This window comes from Chenopodium quinoa, unplaced genomic scaffold (assembly GCF_001683475.1).
Source record: "Chenopodium quinoa cultivar QQ74 unplaced genomic scaffold, ASM168347v1, whole genome shotgun sequence".
NCBI classification, from domain to species: Eukaryota; Viridiplantae; Streptophyta; class Magnoliopsida; order Caryophyllales; family Amaranthaceae; genus Chenopodium; species Chenopodium quinoa.
The window spans coordinates 4852935-4867656 of NW_018744633.1; the positions used below are offsets into that span (position 1 = coordinate 4852935).

Here is a 14722-nt window from a genome sequence, read left to right on the forward strand (position 1 = left end):
TATTAGGGTTTTGTTTAGACAATTAAATGTTTTACTCATCATTAGAAGACTGTGTTTCTCTTTCTTTTTTTTTTAAAAAACGTGTTTATAATGATAACAGTTTTGAGAGTTTAACTCTTTTCTGGTAGATTATGAAATTTTTACAGATTTATCGCTTACAAATCAGTTTATTCGTATTAAAATTCGTACTTGCTTATCCTCCATTAATTCCAACTTCATCATGAAGTGATCAAAATCAAGTAAAAATAACAGAAAATCCTTGATCATAAATTGTAGAAAGCAATACACATATGAATTATGAAGAAAGCACAGTATAATTCTCATGTTACGTTGTAAGTGGAACATAATTTAAAGTGTTATTGTAAAGTTTAGATTACGGGATTAAATCTGCCCTAATTCTCATTAATCCATATCATTATTTATATGACACACCACTTGCTAACGAGCATTATCCAAACTCATAACCAGCAATTCCTGGAACCGTCATTGCACCACACACTAGTATTGATTCACTTTCAATTTCGGTTTCTCTAAAGCTATTTGGCAGGGCTCACACGATATCGTGTGTTGTGGACTTAATCCATAAATTAGAGTTGGAGATTCATTCACTCTTAAAATCAAGAGTTTTAAAAGCTCAGGACTTATCCATTCAAGCTCAGGACTTATCCATTCCTAGAATTTCTAAGTTGTGGACTCACTCTATTAGGCGTTTGATGGTTCAATAATATCTATGTACATTAAGATGTTTCGTCTCTTCTTTCGCGTTGTTTTAATCTAATATATCCACCAATATTGACATTATATTGCAAGCAAAATGCGTTGAATATAATTGTATTGTAATATGTTGTAACAATTGTATTGTAAAAGTATATAATATTATATAAACTGTGCACAATAATGTCTAAATTAAAGATTATGAACTATTCTATAAATTTATAGTAACAGAAAATTTTATAGTAACAGAAACATTAAGACGTGGTTACTTTGTATGAGTTTCCTCCTATAAATTTGGTTTATTTGTTTAAGGATGTTTCTAGAGTATTTCTTACCTTAAGCTTGTTTCAAGATTTTATTTAAGAATTAAGAAGAATATTCGTATAGAACAACCACACAATTTCTGACTATGTGACATTATTAATTTAACCCAAATTGTTTGTTAGACGTCAGTATATTATGCAAAATATCCAACGTTGAGGATTTTATGCACGTACTCCTTAAGACTAGGATTTGAGGTTTTAATTATTTGAATTTTTACTAGGTATTTTTAAAAAAAAAAAAAAAATATAAATAGACTCTTTTTTTTTTTATTCAATTTTTTTTTAATTTTTAATTTTTTTAATTTTTTTGTTATTATCATTATCATCTTGATAATTCCTCAATTTCAAAAAAATAAAATAAAATTTATCTTGATTGTTTCTCCACATATATATATATTAACTAACCTCTATTAACCAATGTCATTATTCTCTTTTAAAAATTTTGATAATTCCAACGTAACACTATCAATTTTTAATCTATGCCTCCTTTCCAAATTAAGCATCTACTATATTTGGTGATTGTTGGTCTCTTGATGACAATAAAGGGAGGTACAAGCCAAGCTTGTGCAGCTTGCAGGTTCCAACGTCGAAAATGTGCCCCCGATTGTCTATTAGCCCCTTATTTCCCCGCCGATAACCCTAAGATGTTCCAATGTGCCCATCGATTGTACGGAGTGTGTAACATCACCAAAATACTTAAAAAACTAGATACCAAAGACCTAAAAGACGAGGCTATGAAATCTATTATATATGAGTGTGAAATGCGTCAAAGGCATCCTGTTTATGGTTGTTCTTTTGCTATGTGGCAACTTAATGATCGATTGAGTCGACTTCAAGAGGAGCTTTATTACGTTCAATCGTGGCTAGCTATATTAAAAAATAAAGAACATAGTCTAGGCCATGGCCTTGTAACGGTTGATCCTACCCACCCATCCTCTATCCAACCTTCACAACTTCAACTAGACTCGGCCCCAAATACTAGTTATAACCCGCATCATCAGTCTAGCGTTGATATGTACTTAGCCCCGAACAAATTTCTTGTAGGTGACAAGGATGTTGCGTTTGCTGAACCAAATGAAGACGTGAAGCCTTCGTTGTTATTGCAACAACAACAACAACAATATGGTGCCAATAATAACTATTGTGTTAATAGTTTTAGTAATAATGAAATGAAACAATTTATGATTTCACAAGGAATTCCTCTACAACAAGAACTTGATGAGATATCTCATAATCATTATGATGATTTGCCTTTCGATACAATTGCTGATGATCAACAATCATACATCGAGTCCAAGGGTGTTTGTGAATCAAGGTATTCGTCTTTTGTATATATGTATTGTGCGTATTTTGTCCAACTCATTTCAATAAATTACAATTTTCTATGGTTATTATATTGTTTTTTGAATTTAAGATTACGTTCTTTTAACCTTATTAAATCACATATAAATATTTTCTTCGCTTTATAATACTTGCAATTGAGCTATTTAATTTGACACCCAACATGAGAAGGTTTCTAATATGTAAAGTAATTACTCGTATAATTAATTTAACCATTAAACCTCTCTAATCTCTATGTTAATAAAGTGGGTCTCAAAGAACTTGATTGCAAGTATTATGATAAGGTAAGTACTTTGTTCTTCCTGTACAAGTATAACAATCAAGAAAGTTCTTTTTTTTTTTTTCTTTTTTAATTTCCCTCATTTTGTATAAATTCTCATAGTATATTACGAAGTATTTATGTATTTTACCATCCCAAAGTATATTAATGTATTAAATTCTTTTTGAGTTCATTTTTATTATGAAATGGGAAGCTTTTTTAATATGTTCATGGGTTTCTCCTCTGATTGCTATTAGGAAGACATATTACTAACAAACTAACAATAGTTTTCATTTCAAATACTATGTACGTAATATAAGTTCAACATAAATATATGTAAAGTCCGCAAAAATAAGTAAAGACCACTACACTTGACATTATTTTATAATTCTCTTAAAACCTTGTGCAAAAGATAGCGTGTCACTTCTAAAACAAAAGGAGTATTATTTTTACTCATTGAAAATTAAATGAATATTTATTCGAAATTAATGATTTTGAAGTATACTAAATTAATCTTATTTTTTTCCTAATTTTTTTTAATGAATATTGTATTTTTAATTACGATGAAGAGAAAATACTAGAAGCATATATTTTTCTAAAATTATACTTTTCACAATTATGATAATTATCTGATCTATTTATAGCAAGTTGTAAGTGTTTTTTTTATTTTTTTCCCAAGAGATTATGTTTTTTGCAATTTTGAAAAATTGATAATTATCTATTTTATGGTTGGTTGGATCTTGTACGGAATGCTACAAACTTACAACCAATGGTACTTATTTCATGCCTATGTAATGCTCTTACCATTAGCATTTGATATATATATTTTTTTTAATAGAATTCAAATAAATAAATAAAATAAAATAGTTTATCGATAATTATCAAATGTTTATGTTGTGCAGTGCTGAGTCAACAATGAAGGACAGCATACAATCAATGGAAACATTTTCTCAAAATCATGAACTTAAAACTGCTGCTGCATGCTTCAGTCTTACCAGCGTTAATTGATGGATAACAGTACAGGATTAGCTAATAGAGTTTTTTTTTTATGTTACACTGGAATTTTTATTACACTTTACTAAACTTTTTTAATTTTATTTTTTATTTAATAGAAAGAAGAAATTTTGATTTGGCTATCCTTTATTTTTCCTTCTAATTTTGGTTTAGGATTTTTTTTAATTAAATTTATACATTCTTTATATGTTTTCCGGATACAATTCGTATTTTTATACCCCTTATAATTAAATAAATTATTAGGTGCAAATCTTTATTATCAAGTGATGAAATGTTACTCGATGGTAACCTAAATTATGGAAAGTTTAATTCTATTATTTTCTTTTATTACAATCTTTAATTCAATCTAAATCCAAATGGATAGATTAATTATTGTATTCTCTTTTGAAAAAAAAAATTAAATTTTAAATAATTGCATATCATTAAGAGTTTATGACTATCTTAATGGATCATATAATAGGTGTAAATGTATCAAATTAGTGGGGAAATAATATACTAGTACGAATCACATTGATCGATTGGGAGTGAGGGATAGCTCTAGTGGTTAAGTTCCCTCCCAATTCCAAGAGATCTTGGGATCGATTCTCACCCTGCCCTTGTGGCTCTTTAAACATTAATTGATTGGACCATACATGTAATGTATAAAATGATATTGGAGATCAATCAAGATAGGTAAATTGTTTTTGATATATAAGGATCTCAAATGAAACGGTGCTAGCTAGTATGATCCCCCTAAATCATGTACGTACTAATGGCTATCATTTTTTGATACTTTGACAACAAATATAATCCAATTTGATTTTAAAAAATAAATACAAAACCTAATTAAATAAAATATGAACTAGCTAGATAATTTTAAGCCAGCCTGGTATCTTTAAGATAACAATAATTAATCTTCGTTTCTCTACCAAATTTAGTAAGAGATTAATGATTTTTGAGAAGAAATTACCAGATTTTGAAATATATTTTGCAATTTGCATTCATCGTCATTAAATCATGTAAATTGCACCTGGTCATCTCAACATTATTGTCACAAAAAACATACCTTATTGTAAATATTTGATCATAAACATTCAAAGGGTAAAATCTTAGGTTACCTTAAATGGCAAATACTTGGTATCTTTATATTCTCACACTCAACAACCCCTCTATTATATAACTAGTACTCCCTCCGTTCTCATTTCAATAAAGCGCAGCATCTTCCCTTTAGCGCCTTTGTATACTTTCAAACAATAAGCTCACCAAAGCATATAAAACACCAATCAAACTCAAAAATGTTGAAAGTTTTCAGTCTTTTAGCTCCCTTTGCAACTACATTACTAATACTATTTAACTCCATTGTGAATTCTCCAGTTAGCCCTGAAACCCAAAACAAAATTGACTCCATTTGTAGGTCTAATGAAGACTATGGGTTTTGTAACAAGGTCTTCCATGCCGATGTCCCAAAACCGGACATGGACTACGTGGGGTTGACGAAGATCACAATCATGGAGGCACAAAGGAACGCCTCGAACACATTGGAATACATAAGGGCTCAAATCCCAGGGGCAAAGGATAAAGAGCTAGACTACTATAAGGTGTGTGAGGATGCATACTTGACTCTTAAGCAAAGTTTTGATCTTGCTTTTGAGGATTTTAATCAAGGTAATTATGAACAGATGATTGCTTATGAATGGGATACGCCTAGGACTCAGGCTAAGTGTGTTACCATTTTTACAGTTCCTACCCATGCTCTTGAAATTCTTAATGAGAGGAATAGGGAGATGAGGATTTTAATTACTATGGCTGTCATAACTGCTACTTATATTGTTACATGATTGTCTCTCAAACAAAGTTTAGGCCGGAAAATCTATCGTGAAGAATAAAAGTCGTTTTCAATTTAGTTTATCTGTCATGTGGTGCTCTTCTTTTAAGTATCGTGTTTCAATTATTTAGTAGCATCATCAAGAAAATTTATAAGTGTATTTCTCTTTTCTTTTTATGATCGTGCGTTTTGATTTTTTGCATTATTCACAAACCTCATTTTTAAGTTTTGATTTAAACATTTTTCTTTTAATTAATATATAAATACAAATATAATCACGTAAAATGGTATTGATTTGGTCTCAATATGTTTCTCAAATATCAACTTTTTAAGATTTTATTAAAAATGTTAATGGTAAAGTTGTGCATTAACAAACATAAAAATAATAATGTTTTCAAAAAAAACATAAAAATAATAATGATAAAACTTAATAAAATAGAGGAATTAATATGAAGTAGACAAGTAGTGAAGTACAAAGGAGGAGTTAAAAACAAATGCACATTACACTTTGCAATTACTAGTTAACTTCTATGATTAAGGTCATAATTATTGTTAATGCAATAAGTTGGAGAAATTATTCTTAAAGTCCTCTATTATTGGATCAATTACATGCAATTTATAAACATTAAATGATAGGTAGACTGTAGGACATATTTGACGATGTTGCATTGAAGAAATAAATTGTAGGATGGTTAGTGTATAAGTTTCGCTTGTCTTAATTTTATAATAACGTTTTATGATGGCCAAAAATAAATAAATACTACTCCGTAGTAAATAAAATAAAAAGCCCTTATACTAACCGAGATACAAATCGTTTGTAGAGGTCATTTAGAATGATAACACAATCCTTCCAAAGTTCCAATATACCCAATTACTGCAAAGACAAATTCATTATACTCTGATACCCCCATGTATCTGCAGTTAACATACCAGACAGCCTGATTCCAGAAAGAGGGCATCCTCTTACAACTACTCATCAGCAAGACAAACTAAAAACGCGCAGCAGACTGTAATATCATGAAACGTAATGAGAGAAAAGTTGAATAGGAGCAAATTTACAAAACTGGTAGTTTTGTCTTGAGTGATTAAGATCAATCATCGGCCTAGCAAAGCAACACGATCCTTCTGCACAGCTTGAGTAAGGTTGATGTCAAAGAGCTCACAGCGTATAGGCATCTCCATTTCATAAAAAGGATTCTTTAGCACATAATCTGTGTATAGCTCATAAACGTACTTCAAGAGAAGCTCCATATGTTGTGTTCCAGGTTCACATACCACAAAGAACTTTGTTCCTGCAAGAAACATCAAAACAACAGAATTTGGACGTAAATAATTATTGTCATGCCCTCTTTAATGGTAATAGATCATTCCCTTTTCAACTGAAAGTTAACAAATTTACGAGGACAAGATTAGACGTCATCGACAAAGATCTTCAATTAACTCTTAGATTACGCCAAGCAACATGTTTATATAAGGCATATATGACACTCGGAAACAGGACATTAGTTAACATTAATGCCTGCAATTTTTGGAAATATGTCAAATATCAGAAATCAATCGTGGATTACAGTTCCGTTGCTTCAAACAGTACCTACCGATGCCCCCAACCACGGACCTAATTTGTCCACCATTACCACCCCAACCCCACTCGCTAAATTGGCAATTAAGTAGAGTGTATATAGAAGGCTGGCAGCTATCCTGAAATCGGCTGAATAGCTTGAAAAAAATACTGATAAATTTTCAAATGTTTTTCTGAAAGCCATGCAACATTGCAAACTTTACCACGGAATAACTAAAGCTATAAGGGCACCCTATCAATCTATCATGAACCTGCACACTTCTCCAAGTTCCAGAAACTAAACACTATAATAGTTGCTAAATCCAAATTCCCACCTAAACACACGAGTGAAATCCTGCTTAAGTAGTTGCTACTCTCAATAACTACAAGTTTCCATCATTCCATGCTTTCAAGAACAACTCCATCCAATCTGAAGTCCTGGAAATGGCGAGTGCAGGAAAAAGTATAAGCCCTATCTAGCAACCTATTAAATCTTTTGAGATTAGACCCCTGGTGTTAGGTTAATCAGAGATAATACAAAAACTGTGGTGCCATAAGATTAAGGTAAATTTAATAATCTTTATCATTGTACTTAGTTGGCCTCATGGTGATTTTAGGCAAACACATCCAGGTTCAATATGGTCAATGTCTCGTTCAACACACTGTCTCTCTCCCCCCCTCCCCTCTCTCCCCCAAACACCCCTAAATCATTATGCCCTTTTCAAATTCACAAACGATGCCGCTCATTCCTATAGGTTACAAAAACCCATAGATAACAGAGACTAAACATCTACCAACCAATCTACATGAGCATCACATGTTCCTACTATGCAATTCTTGATGCATCGTATGTTTCATGCTATGAATCACACATTCACACTACGAAGCACACACTTACCCTCTCACTATGTGAACATAGTTACGTTTTAGTACGTTAAAAATGATAAGAGTGAATATTGGTGAGATCGAAAGTAGTATATACTAGTATATGTTGTGTTCTGGGTTCACATAAAACAAAGAAATTTGTTCCCACAAGAAACATAAAAACAATACATTTTGGACGTCAAAGGTAATAAATCATGCCCTCGTCAATGGTAATAAATTCAAAAGGCCATGTTTGGATATCATCAACAAGGATGTTCAGTAGATTCTTGGATCACTCCAAGAAACATGTTTATATAAGGCACATGCGACACTAAGATACAGGATGGTAATTAATACTTAATGCCAGCCATTTTTGGAATTATCAGCAATCGATCGTAGATTACATTTCCATTGCTTTAAACAGTACCTACCAATGCTCTCAACCACACCCTCACAGACCTAGCCAGTTCACCCTTACCACCCCAACCCCACTCACCAAATTGGCAATTAAGTAGAGTGTATATAGAAAAAGGCAGCTATCCCAAAAACAGCAATGCTGAAATCATATACTCAAATGCATGAAGAAATTCGATACATATTTTTAAATGATTCTCTGAAAGCAAATCAAAGTTGCAAACTTTCCTACGTAATAACTACCACTACAAGCTTCAATGCCCCTATCATGACTCTGCACTTCTCCGAGCTTCAGAAAAACTAAACACCACAGTAGTTTCCAAATCCCAGTTTCCTGCTAAACACATGAGCAAAATCCTGCTTGACTAGTTGATACTCTTAGTAATTACAGGAGTCTAGAACCATAATTGACAGTAAAACCACTCTATTATTAGCTAGGGTACGTTCCATGCTTTCAAGAATAGCTTCATCCAATCTAAATTCCTGGTAATGACGAGTGCAGGAAAAAGCATAAGCCCTATCTAACAACCTCTAACATTAGATCTCTTGTGATTAAAACCCTAATGCTAGTTAATCAGAGATAATACAAAAACAGTGGTGCCATAAGTTTCAAGGTTAATCTGATGATCTTTATCATTGTACTTAATAGGTCTCATGATGATCTTAGGCAAAAACATCCAGGTTCAATTTGATAATGTCTACCTCAACACTCTCCCCCTCCACCTAAACACCCCTAAATCATTATGCCCTATTCATTTTCCTGGATGATGCCACTCATTGCTATAGATCACAAAACCCCAGAGATAACAGAAACTACCCATCTGCAATTAAAAGAAAAATCAATGCTCCTCTTAACTTCCCTAACATCTAAGCCACAGAGATAAACGTATCAAACAAACAAAAGCTTTGTACTCCACCCCTAATGAATCACAAACGAATACTTTCACGTTCAATCTTATAGCAAGCCAAATGATAGGTTTTCCAATACAAATCTAAATCAAGTGCATTGCAAGATTTTCACAACAAAATCTAAAACTAATTCCATCCCGCTCTACGAAAAGATCGAATTGGCAATAAATTCTAGTCCTTTTTTTATTGTCTTTCATAACCAATACTGTCAATAACGAGCCACAATCACACTCACTCCATATTCACATCTCCAAATTGTACTCACAAACCCCTTAAAACAAAAGATCAACACAATTGACAAAACCAATTTCCATCAAAACATGAAATTGAATATTCCATACAAAAATAACCGGAGTAAAGATTCTACCAGTGAGAGATTGGAAGCAATGAAGATCAAAGGTATCAGCTTCGAGAAGTTCAACCCCAAAACAACCCGAAACAGGCGATAATTGCTGAGAAATAGCGTGCATTGAATGCCATAAACTCGCTAATCTCAATGTATCATTCGTGTCCATTCTACCAGCTGATCCATAATCCTAAATTCCACAACAGAATATTCAATAAAGCTTCATTTTTTTTCAAGAACAAAATTATTAATGTGTATAATTACAAAGATAGATGGAAATTAGGAATACCTTGTAGTAAATGAGACCTCCAGATTTGTTGATTATGTATAGGCTATAAATGGCCGCCATTTTTGGATTCCAATTGATCCGGAAAATTCAGACAATAATCCTAATTGCCGAGACCTCAATTCAACCCTAATTTTTCTGGGGTTTAGTTGAGAATTGGAGACGTTTGAAATAAGGAGCGAAATGATGAAATTACAAAGAAATTAATGTGGAGGTCAAGCTTTAAAAGTTGCAGTTAGAATAAGAACTTACAACTTTGATCTCATACCAGCACCGTGAGTTGTTAAGGAGTGATGATACTTTTCCCGTTTCATTTTGATCTCATACTCCATAATTCATTACGATTGTCAATACATAATTTTAGTTACTGCGTGTCATCAATAAATTTCTTTAATTATTTATCTCTAATATGTAGTGGAAATTGTGGTATGAGGATAAAAATTTAGACTTTTGCTGTTGAATTCAATTTCTTATTGACGTGTTTGGTATGTGGGAATTAAAGGTAAAATAAGAATTTTATCACAATTATAACATAATCTCATGTTTGTTAAAGTGTGTAGAAATGAGATGATAAGAGTGAAAAAAATAGGTACGAGTAAGAATGTCTTTGTTTCCATGTAATTATGTAAACATTGCCACTAATGAGCACCAGGAAAGGAGTAATGTTTTTTTTTTTTTTTTACAAAGTGAACTAGAAACTAACAAACACAAACACCCTAAAAGGACCAAGAAAGAAACTGGCGATGACGAGCCCGAACTGCCAGCCAATGAGCCTGAGATATCCACGAGCGGGGAACCTTGCTAATTCTGCAAGCCGACAAGTCTTGAAGAACTTCCCTAATTTGATATGCGGCACGCAAGGCCCCACTAGTAGAAAAAGGCTCATTTGCGTCGCTCATTTATAGTGTATTTGCGTCGCTTCTATGAGCGACGCAACTGCTCGCGACGCAAATGATTTAAAAGCCATTTGCGTCACTCCTAGGCGCGACGCAAATGACTCTTCTGATAAACTTCTTTTTTGTTATTTGCGTCACTCCTAAAATCTACAAATTTTTACCTACACTCTACGGTAGGGAACACTGTCTGCACCCCCCTCCGCGCGTGCCCCGTCCCCGCCCTTTTTCATTTATGAATTTTCTGTAAACTTTTTATAATATGTTCATTTCTGTATTGGTAAATGTTCATTTATAAATCATTAGATGTTCATTTTTACAATAAGGAGTTTTTGTTCAAATTAATATATTTTATGAATTGCATTTTAAGAATTTTTTTATCAATAAAAATGAGAGCAAATTTATTTATATGGATTGTTGTGTTCAAATCATTTTTATTATTAGAAGTGTTGCATCATCCAATGTACATTTTTGTTTATTCATGTTTCAATATATGTTCATTTTTGTATCATTAAATGTTCACTTCAAGAGCTATGTGTAAGTTTTATAGTAAGATGTATGCAAATACATACGTCTTAGAATTGTATTTATATAAATAAAGAGTTGTCAAAAATAATTTCCAATATAAAATAAATTCAATTTAATTACAATAATAATGCATTTCCATACAGCTATACTATTACATGTAATTGTTTCATAAACACGAAAGTGAACATTTCCATCATCCAATGTTCATTTATGTTTAATGTATGTTTTCTGCAGTAAAATATAGGTTTATTGTAGTTGTATTTGAATATAAATGTTGTACACGTGAATTTCAATGATTTTATTCTTTTAAAGACGCTCATATATATTTTAACTAGTGAACATATTTTAAAATTTGTTATTTTGTGTATTTGTAATAATGTTCAATTATGCAATTATAAATGTTCATTTATATATATATATTTGTTTTTATGGGATTATAAGTTGTACATGTGACTTTTAATGATTATCAATGTTTTGTAGTTTCATAAATAATGTTCAATTATGTAACTATAGATGATCATATATATATTTTTACATATGGTAATTTAACTGTAATTGATCAAATGCATTATTGTGGCTAACCATTATTGCTGTTGTATGTTTCATTTGTTACATGTTTAATTATTGCAGTGGGAAAAAGAGAATGCTGTTATTTTTGAAGAAGCAAGTCAGTTTGATTTTTGGGGAAAACAATTTCCTTCTGAAGATGATGCATATGAAATGTATAATGAGTATGCTTTTATGAATTGAAAGGTTTTGGAATCAGAGTTGGGAGTAGTAAGAGGCAAAGGGATGACTCATTTTCTATGAAAATATATATTTGTTCAAATGAGGATTGTTAGAAAGATAATAAGTGTAGAAATATTATGTCCTATGAGAGACTTGATACAAGAACTGAATGTTTAGCTTTTGTACAATTTTCTATTGATAGTGTCAAATATTCTAATATATATAGTTAGTGAATAATGGTTCAAAGTCGACAATTGTAAATGCTCTACCACAAATTCAAGTTGTTATGAATATTTTGTTTTTTGTTTATGAACATATTGTTTTCCTAATATGAACATTATATAAGTCGTCAAAAAATATGAACATTATATATACTTTGGGAAAAAAAGTTTATTTCCTTTTAAATGTTTGCTTTTGAAGGATGTGATTTGTAATAATACTTTAGGAAAAAAAAAGTTTATTTCCTTCTTATTCAAATCAAATAGAAATTTATATCACCAAAAATTAAAATATTGGATATTAAAATATACAACACAATTCCACACATGTTATTATACATATTGAATTCTCGATCCAAAATTGAAAAATACAAGCTCGTGTTATTGGTTCATGTTGCGCAAATCCATGTCTTCTTGATTAATTTCCTTATTTTTGTCGTCTTCTTTTTTCTCCTTGCTATTATATGGTGTAAGTAACTCACTATATCTATGATTCTTTGTTTAACTAATAGATAAAAACAAATGAATTTTTAGTTAGATTTGAGCAAGAATACGTGTTGAAATGAACCAATTTTCATATGAATATGAATATGAATAGTAGAACAATTGAAATGATCGATATATATGGAAATGAACATATATTAATAAATAAATGAACATATAATAGTATAGATATGATCATCCATTAATATGGAAATGAACAACTCTTAATACATAAATGAAAATAATTAGATAATTGAATATTAAAATGACCATCTATTAATATATAAATCAACATGCATTAGTTTAAAAATTCCTATGAAAGATATCAATCAATGAACATGAAATACAAATGAACATTCATCAGAATAATTTTCCACTCCAAACTATGAAAAAGAATTAACATTAATACAATGACTATGTAGTTATATATATATATATATATATATATATATATATATATACACACACACACACATTTGTATTAATCATCTATTAATATGTGAATGATTGCATACTAATATACAAATGAACATCTATCAAAATGGAAAAGAACTAACATTTATTAAATAAAAAAACCCACTATGAACTAGTTTAATTAATGCTTACTTTTCTCCAGATTTTTTATGTTCTTCTCTAAAACTATTTCCTTCGTACTGCAATAAAAATGAACATTCATCAAACACCTTTGATATTCTAATAATCGTATATTAATATGTGAAATTGTGAATGACCATGTATTATTATGTGATTGAACATTTACCAAAATAAAAACGAACATTCATCAAAATAACTCTCCACTTCAAACTATGAAAAATTGAACATTATTACACGAATGACTATAAATTATTAAATACATATGAATTGAATGAACATTTGTATTAAATAAATGAGAGTTTTTTCGGAAAAAAAATTAAAAAAAAACATGTGAATGATAGTATACTAATGTATAAATGAGCATTTATCAAAATGGAAATGAACATTCATCAAAAGAAAAATTTCACTACGAATTAATTTTATTGATACTTACATTTTTTCAGAATCTTTGTTTTCCTTCTCTGGAACTGTTTTCTTCATTGTACAAAAAAAAAAATAATAATAATGTAATGATTTGATTTACTAGTTTTTGAACAAAAGTTACTAAAACTATAGTAAATACTTACATGATGCATTTTCCACAGTTGATGTTTCAATAATTGTTTTGAAATACAATCACAACAAAAATAACCTAGGTTTCATACTCTTTTTTGAACCAAATATGAACAAAACCACTTATTCTTCGAATTTCAATCTTGTTTTGTTGAATTTTGCAGTGATTGAACAATTTTTATTGATAATTTGTCTCAAATTCGTAGAAATTTTGGGTTTGAAAAAGTAGATCAATGGGTTTAGTGAGAGAAAATGGGTATATAGAGAGAAAATGGGTAAGGAGAGAGAAAATGAAATGAAATGAAATGAAATGAAATGCTGATTTGAATTTTATTTTTTTTAATTTTTTTTATTATTTATAGGTGGGTAAAAAGTGTGGTTACTATTCAGTTACTACACAATTACAGAAAATGGGATTGTTGGGTTTGTTTATGCATTGTTTAGGGGTGGGGGTGGGGGTGGGGGGGGGGTGGTGTAGGGATAGATAGCCACACTAGAGTCTAAGAGTATATAATTACCCAAAATCTGGTATAAATGAATTTCCCTAAAAACCCAACATGTTCCTATTATTTTTTAACATTCCAAGCTCCATAAGTAATGTTAGTAACCACTAAGTGTATATTATTCCTTACACGTTCTCATCTACCCCGTATTATCCAAATAAAAAGATATTGACATATTTTTTTTGTATTTTCAAATGCGAATCCCCAATGCTCAAACTCTCGTTCAGTCGTTCCAACATATCAAAAGACAATCACCTCCTATAAATTAAGTACAAACTTACAATACCAATAACCAGTATGTGTATCTCATATATTTATCGAAAGGTTAATAGGGTGCTCAACTGCTCATAATACATATGTTCGACCAAAACAATAATTACATAAACAATC

General features: G+C 30.7%; 3 protein-coding genes across 3 annotated transcripts; 2 read left to right on the plus strand and 1 right to left on the minus strand.

Moving 5' to 3' along the window:
- The first annotated feature begins 1355 nt into the window (after positions 1-1355).
- Positions 1356-3645, plus strand: LOC110701450 (LOB domain-containing protein 27-like). Its single transcript, XM_021879103.1, has 2 exons — positions 1356-2352; positions 3540-3645. The coding sequence occupies exons 1-2, from the start codon at positions 1517-1519 to the stop codon at positions 3643-3645; spliced, it is 942 nt and encodes a 313-aa protein (XP_021734795.1). The 5' UTR covers positions 1356-1516.
- Positions 3646-4925: 1280 nt separating this feature from the next.
- LOC110701451 lies at positions 4926-5468 on the plus strand. The gene has a single exon (XM_021879104.1). It carries the CDS (start codon positions 4926-4928, stop codon positions 5466-5468), a length of 543 nt encoding a protein of 180 aa, XP_021734796.1.
- A 687-nt stretch (positions 5469-6155) lies between these two features.
- On the minus strand, positions 6156-10191 carry LOC110701206 (trafficking protein particle complex subunit 4-like). Its single transcript, XM_021878805.1, has 3 exons — positions 9836-10191; positions 9568-9736; positions 6156-6747 (listed from the first exon to the last, which is right to left on the minus strand). Exons 1-3 carry the CDS (start codon positions 9893-9895, stop codon positions 6551-6553), a joined length of 426 nt encoding a protein of 141 aa, XP_021734497.1. The 5' UTR covers positions 9896-10191; the 3' UTR covers positions 6156-6550.
- Positions 10192-14722: the final 4531 nt, after the last annotated feature.

Excerpts from the sequence above, each read along its gene's own strand:
- LOC110701451 (XM_021879104.1), top strand. The coding sequence starts at position 4,926 with ATGTTGAAAGTTTTCAGTCTTTTAGCTCCCTTTGCAACTACATTACTA.
- LOC110701206 (XM_021878805.1), bottom strand. The coding sequence starts at position 9,895 with ATGGCGGCCATTTATAGCCTATACATAATCAACAAATCTGGAGGTCTC. Across the intron at positions 9,737-9,835 it reads GAGGTCTCATTTACTACAAG|GATTATGGATCAGCTGGTAG; the intron begins GTATTCCTAATT and ends TGTGGAATTTAG. Across the intron at positions 6,748-9,567 it reads TTGCTTCCAATCTCTCACTG|GAACAAAGTTCTTTGTGGTA; the intron begins GTAGAATCTTTA and ends TGTTTCTTGCAG.
- LOC110701450 (XM_021879103.1), top strand. The coding sequence starts at position 1,517 with ATGCCTCCTTTCCAAATTAAGCATCTACTATATTTGGTGATTGTTGGT. Across the intron at positions 2,353-3,539 it reads AAGGGTGTTTGTGAATCAAG|TGCTGAGTCAACAATGAAGG; the intron begins GTATTCGTCTTT and ends TATGTTGTGCAG.